We start from the raw sequence: 19,446 nt of genomic DNA on the forward strand, positions 1-19,446 counted from the left end.
GGCTGAATAAACTCTACTCAATTATAGCAACTGCTGTAACTCCTTCTGGGAAAGCTTCAAGCTATGTATAACCCATAGGGCTTATTCCCATCCTGAGGTCCTTCGTGGAGGCAGCATGTAGGGTGACACTAGTCTGCTGCTGCTAACTTGTATTTCTAGGTTTCATAATGCAGTGAATAGTTTGGTTGTAATCATCACATAGGTTTCATCTTTGCAAGCCAAGAAAAAAATGGCATCTAGTTTGCAGACTCATCTGTGGGATTAAATTGCTACTTTAACTACTTAATCAGGAGCCCAATGAGTAGGGAAAGCACACCGTACTAAATTCAGCCTGTGTGTTATCACAAGGGCTACTTGAAGGCTGAATTTGATCTGACTGGTCTGATTCGGTTTTCTCTTTCACATGATTCACCTGATTTAGTTCCAGTCACTTTATTAGAATTTGAGTCACTGGTAGATATTCTTTGCACTTCAGTTTTTTTTTTCCAGGGTTTTATCACACAACTCACCAGCCTCATATCTGTAAACCAATTTCTAAAAGGACAAAATCCTCCTGCAGCAGAAGGTGATGAAGACTGTGATGTTCCTGAGCTCTCAGATAAGGTACTGACAGCTCCTGATGGGTCACCAGAGAAGCCCCCACTTCCTGCACAAGGAACCTTTATCCTTCTTATAGGATTGTTTCACTTTTCCAGAGGGATATAACAATGCATCCCAGACTTCTATTGGCTTTTCAGGTACGCTGGCCTCAGGCCTTGAAGCTAACAATCAAGGTCTTCAACTGGATTTAGTAATTCATGGGCAGCCAGCACAGCCATGCTCCCTTTTGATCAGCTCATCAAACTCTTGAAGACATTCCCATCTAAGGCTCAAGAACTTCTCTAAAAGCTGTGGGTTCTTCATTTATCCCTAAGATTAGCCTGCCTCAATGCTTCCCACTTAGTAGAGTTGTTTCTCTATAATGTCCCTGTGATCTTTCAGGGACAGCTTCTGGAAATGCAGATTACTCCTCTCTGGATCCAGCTTCTGACCTTGCATTCTTGCTGAAACACCCTTTTTTATCAGGCAGAGGATGTGCTGAATCTTTTCTTGACATATTTTGAGTCACTAAACTACCAGAATAAAATTCAAGTGTGGTCAGGTTTTCCTATAAATCCAGAAATAGTCAATTGTGGATATTATCTCACTGACTAGTCTGCAGGGTGGATATCGTCAGCTAAGCTAGTCACCCTTAGTTCCCTCTATGGTCAATGAAAAGTAATTGCACTTTCACATGTGAAGTTTTTCACCTATGTTGGCTCTCTTCAGTCTGATAATGTGAACTGTGCCCCAGACATGTCTAAAGGCGTTATAGAGAAATGCCTTAAATGTAGATGTTTACATTTAGGGATCTGAAGTTAACTTTGAGGCTGATGGGTTTGTAGCCTCAGAAACTGGATGGGCCAAAGAGCACATGGCAGGTCCAGGTGAACTGAAAAGATGAAGCTGCTTGGTGATGCTGAACAAAGCAAAAACCATCCTGACTCCAAATTCTGAGATTGGTCTAAGCCTAAGCTGGTGAGCCACAATCATGTACCTCGTAGGAAAATTTCAGCTCCCTTTCTGTGGGATTACCATGTATTGTCCACACCTGCCTTTCTGAGGGCAAAAGCTTGGAGAAAGAAGCACAATGGTCATGGGAGCAAATAAGGCATTAATGAGATCCTGAGCCATGTGAGCTTTCATGGAGATGCCAAGACGCTTGGTTCCTCAACAGACAATTTACTGACAGGCTGGGGCAAACATTGCTGCTATGACTGGGGTATGAGTGGAGCACTCCTGGAGTACGTGCAAACACCCCTGAGCAAAACGTGCAGGATGCAGGAGGGTGCCCAAACTTTCCCTTTTGTTCTCTCGCAGGTGCTGCCACAGGCACGACTGCTGCTACGACAAGGCAGAGAAGGAAGGCTGCAACCCCAAGGTTCAGCGGTACCAGTGGGAGTGTGAGCAGAACGCTGTGCGGTGTGGTAAGGAAACGCTGGCTTGCGTCGGGTTTGTTTTGCTCCCTCCTCCGCTGGCTAGGCTGACTGAAGAGTTTTGTGGCTCTCAGAGGTAGGTCTGTGTATGCTGAGCTGTTTTTAAAGCTGCTTTAGGGAGCGACTGTTCTCTGACCTCTCTTCCCATCCCTTGTCAGGAACACTAGGCTTACCTAGAGTCCTGACCTGGAGCTGGGAGGAATGCTGGAGCCCCAGCATCACTCCTTCCAGGTAATGAGTCCTCTCCAGTCTGAAGAGTGGCAGTGGGGGCCATGGAGCCGACAAACCATGTCTGTTTCACAAGGATGCAGATGACTCTCTGAAGGCTCTCTGCCCACCCATATTGCCTGTTCCTCACAGTCACCTTCCCACAGCTGTGCAGTGGTCTGCAGAGGTGGTCCTCCTCTGGCAGTTTTGGCCCTCCCTCCAGCAGAACTGTTCACTTTTTTACTTACCATATGTAAAAATCCCTGATGGGATTCATTTGAGGGTACTGAGAGCTGGCTGATGTCATAGCGAGACCTATCTCCATGATTTTTCAACACTCTTGGGAATATGGAGAGGTGCCAGTTGACTGGAACCTGGAAAACATCCCAATCTTCAAGAAGGACAACCGGGATTTGGGGGTTCTGGTCAATGACAAGTTGAACATGAACCAACAGTGTCCCTGGCAGCCAAGAGGGCCAACCATGTCCTGGGGTGCATCAAGCACAGCATTGCCAGCCGGGTGAGGGAGGTGGTTGTCCCACTCTGCTCTGCACTCGTGCGGCCTCACCTGGAGCACTGTGTGCGGGTCTGGGCGTCACAGGATAAAAAGGATATAAAGCTGCTGGAGAACGTCCAGAAGAGGGCTACAAAGTTGGTGAAGAGTTTGGAGAGGAAGCCATAGGAGGAGCAGCTAAAGTCACTTGGTTTGTTCAGCCTGGACAGGAGGAGTCTGCGTGGAGACCTCATGGCAGAGCTTCCTCACAAGGGGAGGAGTTGGGGCAGGCGCTGATCTCTTCTCTTTTGTCACCAATGACATAACCCAAGGGAATGTCAGGAAGATGTGCCAGGGGAGGTTTAGGTTGGACATTAGGAGAAGGTTCTTCACCCAGAGGGTGGTGGAGTACTGGAACAGGCTCCCCAGGGAGGTGTCACGGCCTGAAGCCTGACAGTGTTCAAGAAGCAATTGGACAACACCCTCAGACACATGGTGTGAACTGTGGGGTTGTCCTGTGCAAGAACAGGAGTTGGACTCAATGATCCTTGTGGGTCCCTTACAGCTTAGACCATTCTATGATTCTACCATTATGTACTACTAGAGAAGGGCCATGCTGCTATGCATGGCTGCAAGAAAGGTTAATTAGGGCATCATCCTGCATATGTACCTCTACCCTAGGGCTCCAGCAGGGATTCCGAAGCTTGCAGAACTGAATGCTCCTGAGTGTCGCAGGCATACAGCGAGTGTAGGCTGTGCTCAGCTCTACAGCTGATACCCGGTCAAGGTCTTGAATTGCACAGTCACAGCCCATCAGTTGCTCGCACCGGTTTGTTTTGACATACGCCAGATGACTTGAGTCATAGAATCTGTCACTTCTATTTCTAAGTCTCAAAAATGTCCCTAATGGTAAAATCCACGGTAGAATGCTTGAAAAGTTTGAAAAGAAACATGCGAGAGCAAAACTGTCCCCATAGCATCAAAGCTGCTTGCTGGAACATTTAAAAGACTCTTTCTACCTTGTCAGAAGACCATGTTCTACTGGTATAATCATCAGCCTCTCCAGCAGCTGAAAATGTGTCAGCAGATACAGGATGTGGCACAACACATCTGCAGTTGCTCTTTTCCAAGTGCCAGAACAACCTATTAAATAGGAAGTGCTGGCAAAGGAATGTGTTGCTTTAACGTATAGCGGCTCTCCCGCCCACTTACCCATATTCCCATAGCTGGCTGATATTTTCTGCTAGCTATTCGTATATTCAAAAAGAAATCCTGTTTCATTTTGCTATGAAGTAACAGTCCTAGTTACCGATGTAAGATGTATTATCGAGTCTATGAGACGTGTGCAAAGTATGTCCTGCGAGAGTGCACAGGGCTGCCGTTGCTCCAACATGGGTAACAAACATTAGTTAATCAAATGCCATTAATTCCTTAACTGATGTCCAGGCAAGGCCTGAGAAGCATCCACCAACCAGTCTCCACAAGCCCTCAGCAGGCTTTGCTTCCCCTGACATCCCCTGTGGGGACAAACAGTAGAAATGCACTCTGAAGGCAAATTTCCTACCCACAGCAGGTTTTACTGAGGTGCGAAGATATAATGTCTGCTCTCATTCAAACAAAAGAGGTGAAGAATTGAATTTCCAGGCGTGCTTTCCGGGCCTAGGGTAATGATGTCCAGAAACATTAGAAGCAGATCTGCTTGCAGTGTCCTTTCCTTTTTATGCAAGAGGAAGTAAAAGCCTGTTGCCTGACACTGTACTATAAACACAGATATTTTCAGGTAAATAAAACAGAAACTCATTTTTACCTCGGACTTCTCTTCCTTTTGCAAATGCCAGGCAGTTTTGTTCGTGGAATGAAAAAAAAATGGCAAAACCGTATTTTTCAGTTCTGATATGCCATCACATGTAGGTGAATTCCATTCAATAAATATCTGGAATATAGAAAAGGCCATAAGTTGTGAGTGCTGATAAAAAAACAATTCTGCTCTAACAGAAGTGTCTGCCAAGCCAGACTCTTGTATTCACATTAGACTGACAGTGGTTCACACAACATAGGAAGAACTCAAGGAGCAGAGGGCAGGGAGAAAATCAGGCAGGACTGGTAGCTAAGAAAAAAATGGACATTGTGCTGAGTCCTCATCAGTGAGACCTGTGAAACACTTTTTTACTGGTAAACACGTGATTCTCTTCAGAAAAGCTTAATACATATGGGCTTTTCTTATTCATCAGATACAGGGCTGATCCAGCAAAGCCCAGTGAAATCTGGAAAGATTCCTGTACTCTTTGCAGTTGATTTTGGAGCTAATCCCATGTGCACCAGCATGAAGTCACACTTCCAACTTTGCCTAGTGCAGTGGTTTGATTTAGATAATCTATAATAGCAGCCTCAAATAAACAAAGCACTATCTTTTGACATAATATTAGCCCAAGGGCTGCATTATAGCCACCAAAGATGGGATAAGGTTTATTAACCCCAAATCAGTCATTTGCAATGTAGCCACCTGAGCTAGTTGCTTTGATAGTCCTTACCTAGTCATGTAGCCATATAATTGTATTATAAATAGTTCCATACATAGAATTTTGATCATCTTTGTTATCTGATGACTCATAAAAATCAGGTACCTGGCCCTGCTGTGCCATTCCTTGGCTCCTCTGCTGTGATCAGAGAGATGTAAGAGCAACTCAAGGAGCACAAGTGAAGGAAGTCCAGTGGGTGCTTCTGTGTCCACAAGTTTCCAAATGTCTCTCTGGGAGACTCTTCCTTTCAAAGCAGCATTTTTTCTTTTAAAATTGGTCTGATGTGCAGAGCGAGGAGTTAAAAGGGAAGTTGACTGACTGAGGGAAAATGGAATGTTTTTAGCCCAGGCTAAGCTAAAATAATTTCCTTTTTTATCTTTGGCCACTGCACTAAGTCCCCATTGTTCACACAGCATTGTTCACACAGTGGGGACCACTCTGCTTTGTGCAAATTTTTATCAATATTGTCAATTTGCATTTAGCTGCTACTTTCTGATGCTCTTGGTCACTGTTAAGGTCAGACATGTTGGCAGAGACAGGACAGGGTAGGGTCAGATCCACACACAACATGGCAGGTTGGCCTTCCTCCATTCTTCCTTCCATTCCTTCTCCCACAGCCTCTGTTCCCTAAGAATTGCTTTATCAGGAAATTGTTCCTCTTAAAATTGTTTCTTGCCTTTGTCCAATACAGAATCTCTTATCCTCCACTCACATTTTCTTTTGCAGATAACCTGACAGATCGATGTGAAAAAATGGCATGCCTGTGTGATCAAGAAGCAGCCAGGTGTTGGGGAGCAGCCCCATACAACCCACACTTCATCCTCTGGCCAGACTTTTTATGTGGACAGACTCATCCCACCTGCCATTTCAGATATGGGGGAGCAGAATAGTCTTTTTTAAACCTTTCTTCTAACCATTTGAATCTAAAGGTGCTGGAATAAAATTTTACTTATTTTACCAGAGCTAACACTAGTGTGAGAGAATTTCTATCAGGCCAGGGTTTATGGAGAGGAGATAGGTTGTAAAACATATGCTGAAATAAGGTTAAGATCCTGCTCTGATCACTGCCTTTGTAGAAACAGAACGTTTGGTCTGCAAGTGCAGTAAGAACACATTACCCAACACCAAATGACTTCTTTGCCTTTTCACATTGCCTGACCTTCAGCTTCCACACATTTGCACATGATCTGTAAAATATGTAGGGACTTCTGCTGGACTAGTTTGTAAAAAAATAAAATATCCATCTCTCTGGAAAGATACACTGGCCTTCAAAGGCCCAGAGCATGCCAGTCTGGAAGCAAAGTGACCCACTTTATTTTTCTGGACCTGCAGGAAGAATGAGGGAGGATGGATGCCTCCTTATTCCTTATTTGTGCTTGGAGGAGTTCTGCCTTCTACCAAAAGAAAAAGCAGAGTCTGGCCCAGGGGAGGGCTCCATCCTTTCTTGTGGGCTGTTGGTGTGTTTTTCTTAGCTTATGTAGCCAGCTGTCTTGTCCTTTATGTTCCTGCCTCACAGCACTGGGGACACTTCTGAGGCACATTCAAAAGTAAGCAGAGTTACAGTGGGCTATTGCCATTGCAAGGCCAGCAAGGGTTTCTGACTTTCGCTAGTTGGCACACTCATACTTTGAGAAAGAATATATTGTTTACCTGACACACACAGTTCAGAGCTGACAAGCTACTCTCCTAACCAAGTATTGGCATAACCCCAGGTCTCTGACCACCGGGAATCAGTTATTGTCAGGCCAGGAAATTGGGGCTGTGGATAACACCAGTCGTGTAAGCAAATCTTTTGTCTCTCCTCAAATCTTTTGTCTCTCCTTTTTTTTTTTTTTTTTAATAAAGGGTATTAGGGGATTGAATTGAAACACCACATTTCCTTCTGGCAAGAGTAAAACAAGATGCCATTCTTTCAGCCAGGGCTAGATATGTTCAAGTGGGCCTTCTTTGCCTCTTCGTTATGGGCCTGTAGGCTGGAGCAACCCAACATGACAAGAACTTAAGTATTGAGAGGCACAGACAGACGCAAGCCGTGGTTGCACCCCCAGAAGAAATGCATTCCATTTCCTCGGGTGGGTTAGGGGGCCAAGAGGCCTGGCTCCTTCTGTCTCTTCTGAAGCACAGCTGACAAACTTTGAGTACCACCTTAAAAATAAGAAGTAATGGCAGGGAAAGACCCAAGGTACCTTATCAGAGTCCTGTATTCAGAGATACGTGGCCAAACTAAGTGGAGTTTTGGCAGATGATAATATAAATTCCTTTACAAAAGGCTGTTTTGCCTCATGGTGCAGGAGGATGAAGAATATGGTACTGTGGCTGACAAAGCTGCAGAGAAAAAGAATCAGACTGAAAAAAATAAAAAGTTGAAAACAACATGTACGGAGGTGAAAGTTTTTATTCAATCTAGAGCTCCACTTCTGGCTTCCAGGGCATCAGAAGGCGTTGCACTTGCAGGCTTTGCATCTTCCAGCAACTCGTGTAGCGCTGTGCCTCAAGCTATGCTGAGCAAGAAAGGAGAGAGGGCAAGTGAGCGATACAGAATTAGTACAACACAATGAACTCTTCCAAGGCTTTCTGGCAAGTAAAGAAGTTGTGAGCTCTGTTCAGGCATAGGGTTTGCAAAGGGATGATGCTGCGTGGGCAGCACAAGCCTAGGGGTGCGGGTGCCCTTCTCACCACGGGCTGGAAGACCCTCCCCGGTACGCGGGGCAGAGCTCCCGGCCGTGTCCCTGTCCCTTCCAGGCTGGCCATCAGGTGGCGGCATCACTCCAGTGCACGGCAGGAGCAACTCTTCCCTCTTTCCTTCAGGGATGGGGATTTGTTTTCAGCCGGGCAAGATTTTCGAGTGCCGGGAGAAGAGGTGCAAATCACACAACTTCCCACTGAAAGCAAAAAGTCAGCTGAGGTCGGTCTGAAACACAGGCCACATATTGGGTTGCACGGAATGGGAACTGAACTTATTTCAAAGTCCAGCCTTCGGTGCCAGTCTGGCTAGACCAGCTGACATAGGTGGAAAAAACAGGCAAGTTTTCAGGTACATCAGGCTCTTCTCAGGTCATTACTTTGGCTCATGTGTGACAAAAACATCAAGTTTTTCCAACCTGATCAGCTGATCTAATAAAAGATATTACTTGGCTTTACAAACTACACCTCAAATATACACTTAGGCCATCACAGGCTTTCTGTACATGAGCATTACTATACAGATACAAACATGTAGTTGGTGGGAGGAAGAACCATCGTTCATCATAAATCTAAAAGAACCAAAGGAGACCCAGGACTTTGTTAACAGAAGAAGCAGCATCTAATTGAACAACTCTTTGCCAAAAGTGGAAATCAAAGAAAATCCTATTGTTTTGTTTATAGGTAACTCATTAGGCCCTTGCATGAAGCTCTATCCAACATAACCAAAGAACTATTTGAAAAACAGACAGAATATAGAGCCAGCCTTGTTAGAGTTTCATCCACGCTGCTTATTTCCTGAACCAGATGCCTTGTGTGACCAGAGGTAAGTAAATGGCTAATTCTTCCTTCAGTTAAAAACAAACAAACAAGTACCTTTGGAAATAGGCAATTGGGTTCATCTTTCTAGCAAGGGATTCCAGATTTGGGGTTGTGTTCCTTACCTTGGCGAGAGCCTTGTCTCATGCAGAGGATGCACTTCCTCAGCTGTGGGGTTAAAACGATGATCAGAACCACTACACCTCCAATACCAGCTGCCACAACCCCAATGATAGTTCCAATGGATTCTTCTATACCAAACAAGCCTGCGGGAGGAGAGATGGTGGAGTAACATAAAATGTTGTCCAGGCAAGCATACACACTGCAGCCACCACTTTTTCTGCAGTGGCTGCAGAGGAAGCTACTTACTAAGATACCGATTGTGCTGATGTCTTCTCTGACATGCAGTCATGGGATTCTACATGGGAGAGAGTGTATTGCTCTGTGGAATTATTGAGTTTTTAAATTTCTTTGTAGGAAGCTGCTATACTTTCTCAGGATTTAGGGATAGGACAACCCCATGTCCCTAGTAATTGCCCTTAACAACTGGATGCTATTGGGATGGCAAAAGATACTGCTGCCTGAATGAATGGGCCTCATGCCTGTATGTTGAATTTTAAAATGGAAAAAAATACTTTGACAATTTTGAGAAAGTCACCAGTGTCCCTGTCTACCTCTAAAGGAGACAGAAACAGTGGGTGGGCAGAGCTCCATGCAAGTCCTTTCTATGATTTGACACTCTTTGGGAGTGTGACATGGCAAAGGTGGAATAATCCCATTTTCTTTCAGATAAGAGCACATCAGCATTATGGCTTTTTAATTTGTCAGGACTGAAAGATGATTCAGGAAGAGGCTTTGGTCAGGTGAGCACAGTAGGATTAACTGTTAAAGGGTTATGGGGTGCAGCTAGGAAAGCATCTGTCCTGCAGTGTCGAGCCTGCCAGAGTAGGAGTGTCTCTTTAGAGAGAGGGAAACTGGCTGGACGATGGCACAAGACTGATCGGATAAGATGTGAAGTGACTGCCTTGTGTCCATGGTAGTAATTTTGCCACATGACTTACCCAGGAAGCATAATAAAAAAAAGGTTAAAAAGCCTTCCAGTTTTATCTACAATTAGAATAATCAGGCATCCACTACATATGTGGTTGTATTTAAGCTTCACTAGAAAATCTGAACAGTTTTGCTACCATATTCACACATGGATTTGCAAGCAGGAGTAGCTGCTACTCTGTGCTACCTAGCCAAATGGATGGGTATCCAGAAGCTCACCAGTAAACCAGCTGTAGCTCATTGGTAAAAAAGCACTCCTCTCTTCCCACATACAGGGAGGTATCCTGTAGCTGAAACCCAGTTGTGAGACTGCTCATTTCATCAGAAAAGTGAAGGCACTGAAGGTGCTGTAGAACCATTACTTAACTTATTTAAAAATATACATCATTTGCTTCCTGTAATGGACAAGTTAAAAGTCAGCTAATTTATCCTTTCCATTTTAGATAAGCTTTTGGACAGTCTGGATCTGTGGCACTTCGCATTTCTTTATGAATTGTATTTCTCCTATTCTCTTGTCCCTTTAATTCAGGCATAGTGAAGAAATTACATATGTCATCTCAGGAACACAGAAAGGCAATTACACTGGCCAGGGTGCAGACATTGCAAGAGTAACTTGCACTGCTGAGACTATGAGACCAAGCCAACAAGAGACCTCATCAGACATATGACCAAGACATTGCAGGGAGCAGAGTTTTCTTGCCTTGTTAGTGCCACGGTTTAAACTGAGTAGTTTTATAAAAATTAGTAATGGAAGAACTTGGGCTCAAAATGGCAAAGGCTCAGTGAACCTCTGTGAGCTAGAAGCTTTGATAATGAATAGGGGGGAACTACACTTGTGTAATTTGCTCTTGACACAGAAGGTGCTATTTTTTGTTAATTACATAAGAAGATAATAAACCTTTCTGATGTGTTGATTTGTTGGGACTGAAATGTGTTTAGCCTGCATAAAAAGGAAAGCTGCTTTGACGTTTCCAGCTGGTAAAGGCAAAGTGAGTTGTGTCCTTACTTAATATGCCTGGTGTCTATTTGTGAAGCTATGAAAACATAGCATGGGACTTTGAATGCAACTTTGATTTTAATGTGAATGAAGTTAAGCAGAAATTATATAATGTGAACCTCATGTTTATTGTGGGATTACTTCTGTCACCTAGATTTAAGGTACGAATATGCAAGATAGTGAGTTGGAGAGAAATAACGTCAGAAAGAAAGGAGTCTGAAGCTGTTGCCCAAGACAGAATGTTGACACCTGTCACTCATGGGGGTTCTGCCAAACAGAGCTGTGAGTATAAGAGAACTTGTCTGGCTGTTTCATTCTTGGCACCGACTTTCTTTTTTGTGATAAAATTATTCCTTCTTTTTTTTGGTTGTAAATGCCCCTCCTTATAATAATACCTGTGTGACTGTTTATAGAGGCAAGCCAATCAAAGTTAGCTAGCCTAATGAAAACAATGAAAAATGCTACAGAGCAGTTATGCTCCGTGACACAAGGCCCTACCTGCTAGAGGCCAAATGGGCCAACTTCCCTCTTTCTGCAAGTGTGTAGACCAGCTTTGGAGGAGACAGAGGGAGGAAAGAAGTAAAGAACATCAAATATTACCCAGAGACCTCCTGATCCTGAGTTTTGTGCCATCTCCTGTCACCACCTTCCCATCTGGAAGTGTAACCTCACAGAAATAAATACCATGGTCACTGGTTGTCACATTGAGTATCACCAGGGAAGCATCCCCATGGGACAAGTCTCCACTCATGAAAACCCTGGAGTTATTTGGCAAGACGGTCACATTGTTTTCTAGCAGGTCCATCTTCCCGTTTTCATCTTCTTTGTACCACTTCACCGTCAGGTCAGCGAGGGAGGGATGTCGTGGACTGTTGAAGTGGCAATTTAAGATCACAGTTTCACCCTCTTTGGCTTTTTCCTTGGCTGGTGTTTGAGCCACCGAAAGGTGCCATGGCTCAAATGTTGTCAACAATGAAGGCTGGGCAATTATATGAGTTACAGCTGCATTCTCCTTGCTCACATTTCCAACACTAACAGCAACATCTGTACCAGGAAAGAGAAAGAAGAGGAGGGTTGAGGGTGATCAGATGATAAACTTTCTGGCTGCCCCTGACCTGTAATCTGTGCAAAGAACACCCCTGGAATTAAGACTTGAGCGTAGTCACTATTATGCTGATAGGGATGTTTTTCCTGCCTAGATTATGTTCACCTGTACAGACACATTTTCCTGACCCTCAGATCCTTTCTACTGGTATACTAGAGGAAGATAATTGCCATTGTCCTGTGGATTTGGGTGAAACTTAGAGTCCATTCAGCCACATTTCCACCTGGCAGACTAACCTCTTTCTTCCCAGCCTAAAATGTCTCAGGGCTTGATGTTCCTGCTTCAACTGCTTTTGAGGCAAAGCAAAAAATGCATTTAACCTTACATGCAGGCAGCTCTGTTCTGACATATATAGTGTATATGTGTGCATCCTAATGCACTTGCCTGCATCCCAAAACATAACGTGAACTTCTTAGAAGTTCTGGTATGCACTTCCAGTTTCAGGATAGGATGTTTTGAAACTGTGGGAAGCATCTCCATTGCCAACCGATGCTGTTAGCAACCTGTGGGATGGCACCTCAGCATTCTGTGGCTATTGATACTGAGCACACAGTCACCAGTGAGTTTCCCTAGCATGATAACAGTCTGTTCATGAAAGACAAAAAGTGATTTTATAATGCAGAAATTCGTGTACCAAGGGAAGCTCATGGTGAGAGGCACTGGCTGAAGTTTATTACACATCTGCTTTACAAATAGAATGGGAAAGTACAAAGATGACATTTGATTTTCTGTTTTCCTAGCAGAAAGTTAGTCAAGTCATTCTGCCCAGGCAGGCCACTTTCTGTAATTGTTTTTTGATAACTTTGAGTTGCTGTGAGTTTCGACATGGGAGTTTTGATAATTTCAGAGTTGTTGTGAAAACACTCAGCATATGAAATAGCCAACCCCATTTTGACAACCAATGTCCCACAGTACATGGAAGATGCACCTGAAGACACTGTTATACTACTATGTTTAAAATCAAGAGGCCTCTTGACAGTACACTGGGTGACATCTATTCTCTGTGAAGGGACCACATTGTCCTGCTACTGTTTGTTAGAAAAATATGGACAACACGCCTGTAGTAGAGATTTAAAGCTGCCTTTTCCCATGCAGCTGCTAATCATAGTATCAAACAGCCTCGAGCTAAGGGTAGTGTGCGTGGATCTCATTTCTGGAAACAAGCCTGGGCTTGGAGGATGAGAGGAAGAGTTGGTGTCTCAAATCCCCGTCTGGAACACAAAGAGGGGAAAACAAACTCTTAAAAATAAGCCAACAGCTGTCACCAAGAAAGAGTTCAAACTTTTTTTTTTTAAAGTTTCTTCTGTAATTTTTATTTTCTTAAAGTGAAATAGTCCTCCTTCATGCTAGTTGGTACCTTCCCATGGACTGCAGACCATCCCACGGTGAAGGTTTGATTTTCCATAGTCTTGAGCCTGTCTTTGCCATCCCAAGGGTGTGAAATGCAATTGTCTGGGTCTGGTAAAGATTCACAATGACAATGGCCTGAATGCTCAGGCACAAATGTCTCAAGGCAATGGAAAACCAACCCCTTGAAGAGAGTCTGAGAGTTATTTGAATGGCTCCTCTAGGCATGCTTGTGCATAAAATGACAGTTGTATTCACATTTATTATTATTTATGACTCGTATGGGAGTAGCACTGACAATTTCTGTCAGACAGCATGGCTCTGTTGTTCTAAGCGCTTTATAAAAGGATGGGGTGCAGAGCTTACAGTTTAAATATCAGATGAGAGATAACTCACGGATGCAAAAATATAGACAATACAAGCCGGCTATGAAACTAGGCAACAACAAAGCATGTGAAAACCCTTCAGAGCTGTTTGGTGCTCTGTGTTTTTACACCAAAGTAAAAATTTTGGTCTCATAACTGGAATACTGATCCATGGGCATCGTATGCCTGAGAATTAGAGACCTAAATATTATTGTAGTTCTGGATCCAGTCCCCTAAAATGAGTAGTCCTTAGTAAAGACACTGGATGAAATATTATCCTCATGCTCATACATAATCTTACTGATGAGCCCACTGGAGCTATGCAAGGGAAGCTGAGGTCCAGATTTTCCCTTTCCAGTTAGAAAACGCTATTTCGATGCAGTAGTCATGAAAGTTGAAGTATCTTGACAAGGTACTTTGATGAAGTACAAAGTATAGCTGAAATACCTGACAAAGCTGATGGTAACTTGATGTATTACAGCCTTTGTGCATCAAATATTCTGATGTGATAGATTTGGTTATTCATTAGAGTGAATCTGAGCAGTTTTTTCATGAGCACTCTCTTAAAAATCTCTGTTCATTAACCATTGCCTCCACTGCATACTGCTGCTTTAGCTAGAGTAGTATGTGCTACTGCTATCTTGTTTTCCAGGAACAGTCACAGAATTTCTTCTCCACTATAGCTATTCCAGTCTCACATACCTGCAACAAAATTATAATTTTTATTCCTTTTAGTGATGTAAAAGCTATCATTTTTACACAGTCACAAGTTTTATTTGCATTTCCTATCATTAAATAGCCAGTCTTTTAACCTGTGTTATCCCACATCTTTGATTAAATACATACCATGTAACTTACAGCTAATTAGGAAAACCAAAATGGAAGAGGAGTAAGCTGTATCGTTTCACCCAGCTCTGTTTGGGGGGTTTCACTGGGAAGGTCACAGCACAGCCCCTATTTTCCATTCTTCCTTTCTTTTTCTTTTGTAAGGTTGCAAAACTGGAACATACTAGTTCACTGGTATTCAAATACACAATGCTCTTATCATATTGGCATCTGGGAGCATACCATGCCAAATGCCTTGTTGACTGTGCTTCAAAGCTCTTTTTATGTCAATCGCTTCATTAGCAGAGTGATGTGTAGGTCCCCTCTCATGTGGGCTGTCGGGCTCAGTCCCCGATGGAGAGGAATGCAGAGCTTTTTGGTGAAAGCACTCGAGATAGACAGAGTACAGAGAAATAAAGCATGGCTGACCTTGTCTTGACCTGGAAAAATGATTAGATGATCTAATAGGTCATTGTCATATGAAGTCGGTAGTTCATGGCCAGTTTTCAGCCATGAGGGGAGAAAGCTCTCTGAGACTCCCTGTAATGTGACAATGTGCTCCACATTTGGCAGTACTAATAGGACACCTACTAAGCTACCAGCTTTCCTTGTACGTAATCTGCAGGTTGATACTTTCCCATGTAAGGCCATATCATTTGCTGTAAACAATACACAAGACAGACTAGAGGAGGAGTGGTGACAAATGGAAAGAATAAAATATACCTGTGCTCTCCTCCAGTCCTGGAGTCTCTAACTCACCCTTTGGTGCTGGAGCAAACCCAAGCAGCCTTGCAAGCTGCTTCTGCCAGCTGCCAACAGCATCGGGGAACCAAAATGGTAGGTGGAGGTCAGTGCAAAATTTGACCTTTCTTGTTGAGCCTCGTTGAGGCTCCTTTTTTCACACTCAATAGATGGAGGGGAGGTTGAGGGCAAATAGGGCCCAATTTACAACCCACAGAAAAATCCTCTCATGCTAGAATGACTGTCTTTCAGATGGTTTTATTTACTTTAGAGCTCAGCTTCACACTCAGCTGGTGCCATGAGGGTCCTCTACAAGCTGTATCCAGTTCCCAGTCATCTATGACTAAATGATCAATGAGTGCACGTTGCTCATCTTAATTCATATGACTTTTGCCCTGGGCTGAGGTTGGCTTTCACAAATGGATGTGAATAACCACCTTGTGATGATAACTGGTTGCTAATACATCAGAGAACCAAAATAGAAATGAAGCTTCTAGCAGTGATGATACACAGCCCTTCTTCTTGAAAATGATAGGCAAATATACACTTTCTGAACATTTCTATTAACTAAATAGGAATGTATCTACAAAGAAAAGTATGCTTTCGTGCAGTGCACAATCCTACATACAGTTTTCCTGCATCCTAAGGAAGCCCTCAGTGGAAAGTTGCTTTTTGAAAAACAATGAAAAAACCTCTTAAACCAGGCTCTAGGAATAAGCTATATTTCTTCTAATTAAGGAAGGTGGTTTAGTACTCACCCACCAGCAAGTAGAGGATGAATGAAGACACTGCAGATCTATAGAGCTTCTCAATGTGCTGGCTCATAGTTGCTGAAGTATAAGGTCTCACCGTCTCTCCCTCCAGTAGTACAGACAAAAAAAATATGTGTGTGTTATTGCAACAGGACATTGCATTCTGCCCAGTGAATGTCACACTTACTAAAGTTACCACAGCTTCGAGCTCTGCCTGCTGCCTGGATGACAGCCACGTTTGAAGTGACAACAATGACTTTCCGGGGGCTGTTTTGATCTCTCCCAGAGAAGATGCTGAAAACGCCTTGAGCGAAGACCAAAGATAATCCATTATTTTTTGCTTAGGCCTTGTATAATCCAAAACTCTGGGCTGAGTACAGAATATCCAGATATTCAAAAGGAGATCTCTCTTCTGATGAAGCCCTCCCTAGAGAAGGTGAAAAGGGAAAGAGCATTGGCTTAATTTTCTGAGCAGCTGGACCCTTATCATCCTTATGCGCCATGAAAGGAACTTACAGGTATCGGGTATCTTTGTGGTTATATGCACACAGTATTTATAGGTAAAATGTATTCCCCGAAGTATTTTTTTAAGTGCATTCCTTATTTGCCAAAAGCCAATTACTTAAACTCCATTAAGTGAAACTCATCTATGCCACCAGGGGGAGGGGGAAACTGCTGAAGCTGGTGGCCTGCCAGCAGAATTACCGAGTGTGCTCTGGCACGGAAACTCTGGGTTTACAGAAAGGCACATACACAGGCAGCACTGCACTGTGGGAAGAGCTCCCGCAGACCCAAGCCCTCACCTGTGGCATCCAGCCCTGCCGGCTGTGCTAACGCTGTACCAAGCACCTGCCACTCTCCCTGGCTGGCCAACTCCCTTCCCCTCAGATAGGGGATTAGGGATTACAGCAGACCTTATCGAACAATTTTGCTTATCTTTACGACTCTTCAGATAATGGAATTGTACTTAAGTATCCAGTAAAGACTCAATTCCACATTTGTTAAAACACAATGCACAATTCAGCTGAGAGAGGCACACACATTTCGGCTTTTTTTTTTTTTTTTTTTGTATTCAAAAGCAAAAAGGACCCCTAAAAAAACCCCATCACACCGTGAGGAAATCTGTCATCATGCTACTGCCATATGGCTTTCTTGAATGTGATTTTAATACATTCTGTGATCTACATCTTTGCATGTGGATGCTCCACAATAACTGTTTCAAGAAATTCCACATCTGATTTGCAAAACTCTGCTGAACAAACGATGCCAAGAGGAACAACCCTTTCCTTGAGTGACCACTTGTTGCTCTGGCTTTGATGTGGTATCACCGCTATCAGTAAAAGCAGGACAGGCTACAGGGAGTATAGCTAAAGGAACCTAAAAAGCAAATATATATTTTCTGAAATGAGCGGGGAGAGTAGGGAGACCTGGGATTATCAGGCAGGAATCACTCCAAATTATATATTGAGAATGGAACTGGGACCAAGTGCAGAGCAACACAGCACTTCAGTAGAAAGCCGAAAGGTAGATTGTGAGGATCTTCTGAAGGAAGTACTGCCAAAGTGTGAGCAAAACCAAAGTATCTATGAAAGGAGAAACATCAAAAACAGTACAGAGTTTGAAAAGGGAATAACCAGTAAAGTCAAAGGCACCTGGCAGATCAAGAGGAGCCGGGACTGAGTTACTGGCTTACAGTACTGGCCACAACCACATGTTAGAGAAGTCAGAGTGGGAAGGTGGAACTGGACCAAAGGCATTCCAAACAGTGTCTGCTTTTAACCCACGTATTTAATGTGTTTCTAAAAAGACCTTCAAGTGTGTTGTGATGGAAATACTGCTATTGTTCCAGCAAATGCTGTTTACGTTCATTTCATCCTGTAATAGCAAATATCTTGTGAACCCTGCACTGAATAGGACTCGCCTGAGCAAAACTGCCAGGTCAGACAGCTTTTAACTGAGGGAATATAAAGGAGTTTTAGTGTTGCTGGCAGCCAGCAGCTGAACATGAAGTTTCTCCCACTTGGATAATCCAGTAAGATTCAGAGAGATTCTCAACTTTTGGACAAAAAAAAAGTAAACTAGTCCCTTGAGTGTTGTTGAGAAAAGCCTGAAAAAATTGAGTTTCAGAGGTCCAAATCAAGAAAGCAAGCAATAAAAATTAAGTAATACACACATTTGTTTTTACACTTTCCTGTAATTTTTTGAGAGGGTGGTGTTACAGCTGGCATGTCTGGGCTGTTGGCTAGAAGGGGACAGCAGCCCCAGGGACTTCTGGCACCTTTGCTAATGTATCAGCAGGCAGGCATCAGAGGGCTCAGAGATGTCCCTTCAGGAAGAGCCTCCTCTCATTTTCTGGGGAAGTGGTGAGAGAAAAGGGAAATCAGGAAGAAACAGCACTGCCACACCAGACTGCTTCTACTTCACCTTCCCTTGGCTATCCAACCATCCATCCCTTTTCATTGTCTATCAGACAGCCACTCAGCAAGGCAGAGGTTTCTTTTAATGTCACAGGGCTTTCTTTATTATTTTTTTTTTTCTGCAAGGTGTCCTGAGGGCACAAATCTGCAAGCCATCATTGTTCCAGTTGGATCCCCCGATTTGAGGGGCACCGTTTTGTGCCGTCTAACTTGGAGCCCAACTTTTCACACCCCTGGTTGCTCAAAGCTTGGACAGAAAACGCTTAGAATCATAGAATCTTTTTGGTTGGAAAAGACCCTCGAGATCATCAAGTCCAAACATTAACCGGACACTGTCACTAAACCATGTCCCTAAGAACCTCATCTACATGTCTTTTAAGCACCTCCAGGGATGGTGACTCCACCATATCCCTGGGCAGCATGTTCCAACACTTGACGATCTTTTCCACAAATAAAGTTTTCCTAATATCCAATCTGAACCTTCCCTGGCACAACTTGAGGCCGTTCCCTCTCATCCTATTGCCTGTTACTTGGGAGAAGAGACCAACACCATTCATGCTACAACCTCCCTTCAGGCAGTTGTAGACAGCGATCATGTCTCCCCTCAGCCTCCTTCTCTCCACGTTAAACAGCCGCAGCTCACTCAGCCGCTTCTCATCAGACTTGTGCTCCAGACCGCTCACCAGCTTCATCATCCCCTCTCGGCGCCGCTCAGCAGCTTTGAAAGCCGGAGCCTGCGTTCCCGGAGGTGACAGCCCCACCGCTGACTTCCGCTATTTCAACCTACACCCTGTTCGGCCCGCACCGCAGCGGGGCAGCGGCCTCCGCCTGCGCCCCTGCACGCACCCGCGGGGCAGGGCGGCCCGTCCGTGCGGTGCGGTGCGGCCGCGGGGTTTGGCCGGCCCCTCAGGCCGCGACTTCCCCCGGCAGGGCGGCGCGGCGGCAGTGTTGGCAGGCCCGGGGCGCCCCAGGAGCGCGGAGCGGAGGGCGGGCGGGCTTCTCTTCCCATCTCTCCCCCTAGGTGTCCCCCTGGAGCGGCCGCTCGCCGGCATTTTCCACTGCACCCCAAACACCCCTCGGCAGATTTAGGAACCGCTTCTTCTGCCCGGACG

The 19,446-nt window shown here is 44.3% G+C and overlaps 2 protein-coding genes across 5 annotated transcripts in view; one reads left to right on the forward strand and one right to left on the reverse strand.

The window, feature by feature from the left end:
- Positions 1 to 6,931, forward strand: part of LOC102095909 (phospholipase A2) — a 31,704-nt gene extending 24,773 nt beyond the window's left edge. Inside the window, exons 5-6 of the mRNA XM_065063043.1 lie at positions 1,900 to 2,006; positions 5,961 to 6,931. Of these exons, the coding sequence (XP_064919115.1) occupies positions 1,900 to 2,006; positions 5,961 to 6,124 (271 nt within the window). The 3' untranslated portion in view covers positions 6,125 to 6,931. The remainder of the gene's footprint in view (positions 1 to 1,899; positions 2,007 to 5,960) is intronic.
- A 680-nt stretch (positions 6,932 to 7,611) lies between these two features.
- On the reverse strand, positions 7,612 to 19,219 carry LOC106145911 (uncharacterized). 4 transcript variants are annotated; one of them, XR_010472656.1, is made up of 4 exons: positions 15,928 to 19,219; positions 11,383 to 11,826; positions 8,861 to 9,001; positions 7,612 to 7,735 (listed from the first exon to the last, which is right to left on the reverse strand). XR_010472656.1 is itself a non-coding variant. In XM_065062988.1 (4 exons), the coding sequence occupies exons 1-4, from the start codon at positions 16,246 to 16,248 to the stop codon at positions 7,731 to 7,733; spliced, it is 831 nt and encodes a 276-aa protein (XP_064919060.1). In that variant the 5' UTR covers positions 16,249 to 19,219; the 3' UTR covers positions 7,612 to 7,730. The 4 variants fall into 4 exon arrangements, 3 of the variants coding, with proteins under 3 accessions (XP_064919060.1, XP_064919052.1, XP_021155292.2); XM_065062988.1 differs by having other exon boundaries at positions 11,467 to 11,826; positions 15,924 to 19,219; XM_065062980.1 differs by having other exon boundaries at positions 7,612 to 7,730; positions 15,924 to 19,219.
- Between the last annotated feature and the right edge of the window lie 227 nt (positions 19,220 to 19,446).

This window comes from Columba livia, chromosome 1, assembly GCF_036013475.1.
Source record: "Columba livia isolate bColLiv1 breed racing homer chromosome 1, bColLiv1.pat.W.v2, whole genome shotgun sequence".
Taxonomy (NCBI): Eukaryota; Metazoa; Chordata; class Aves; order Columbiformes; family Columbidae; genus Columba; species Columba livia.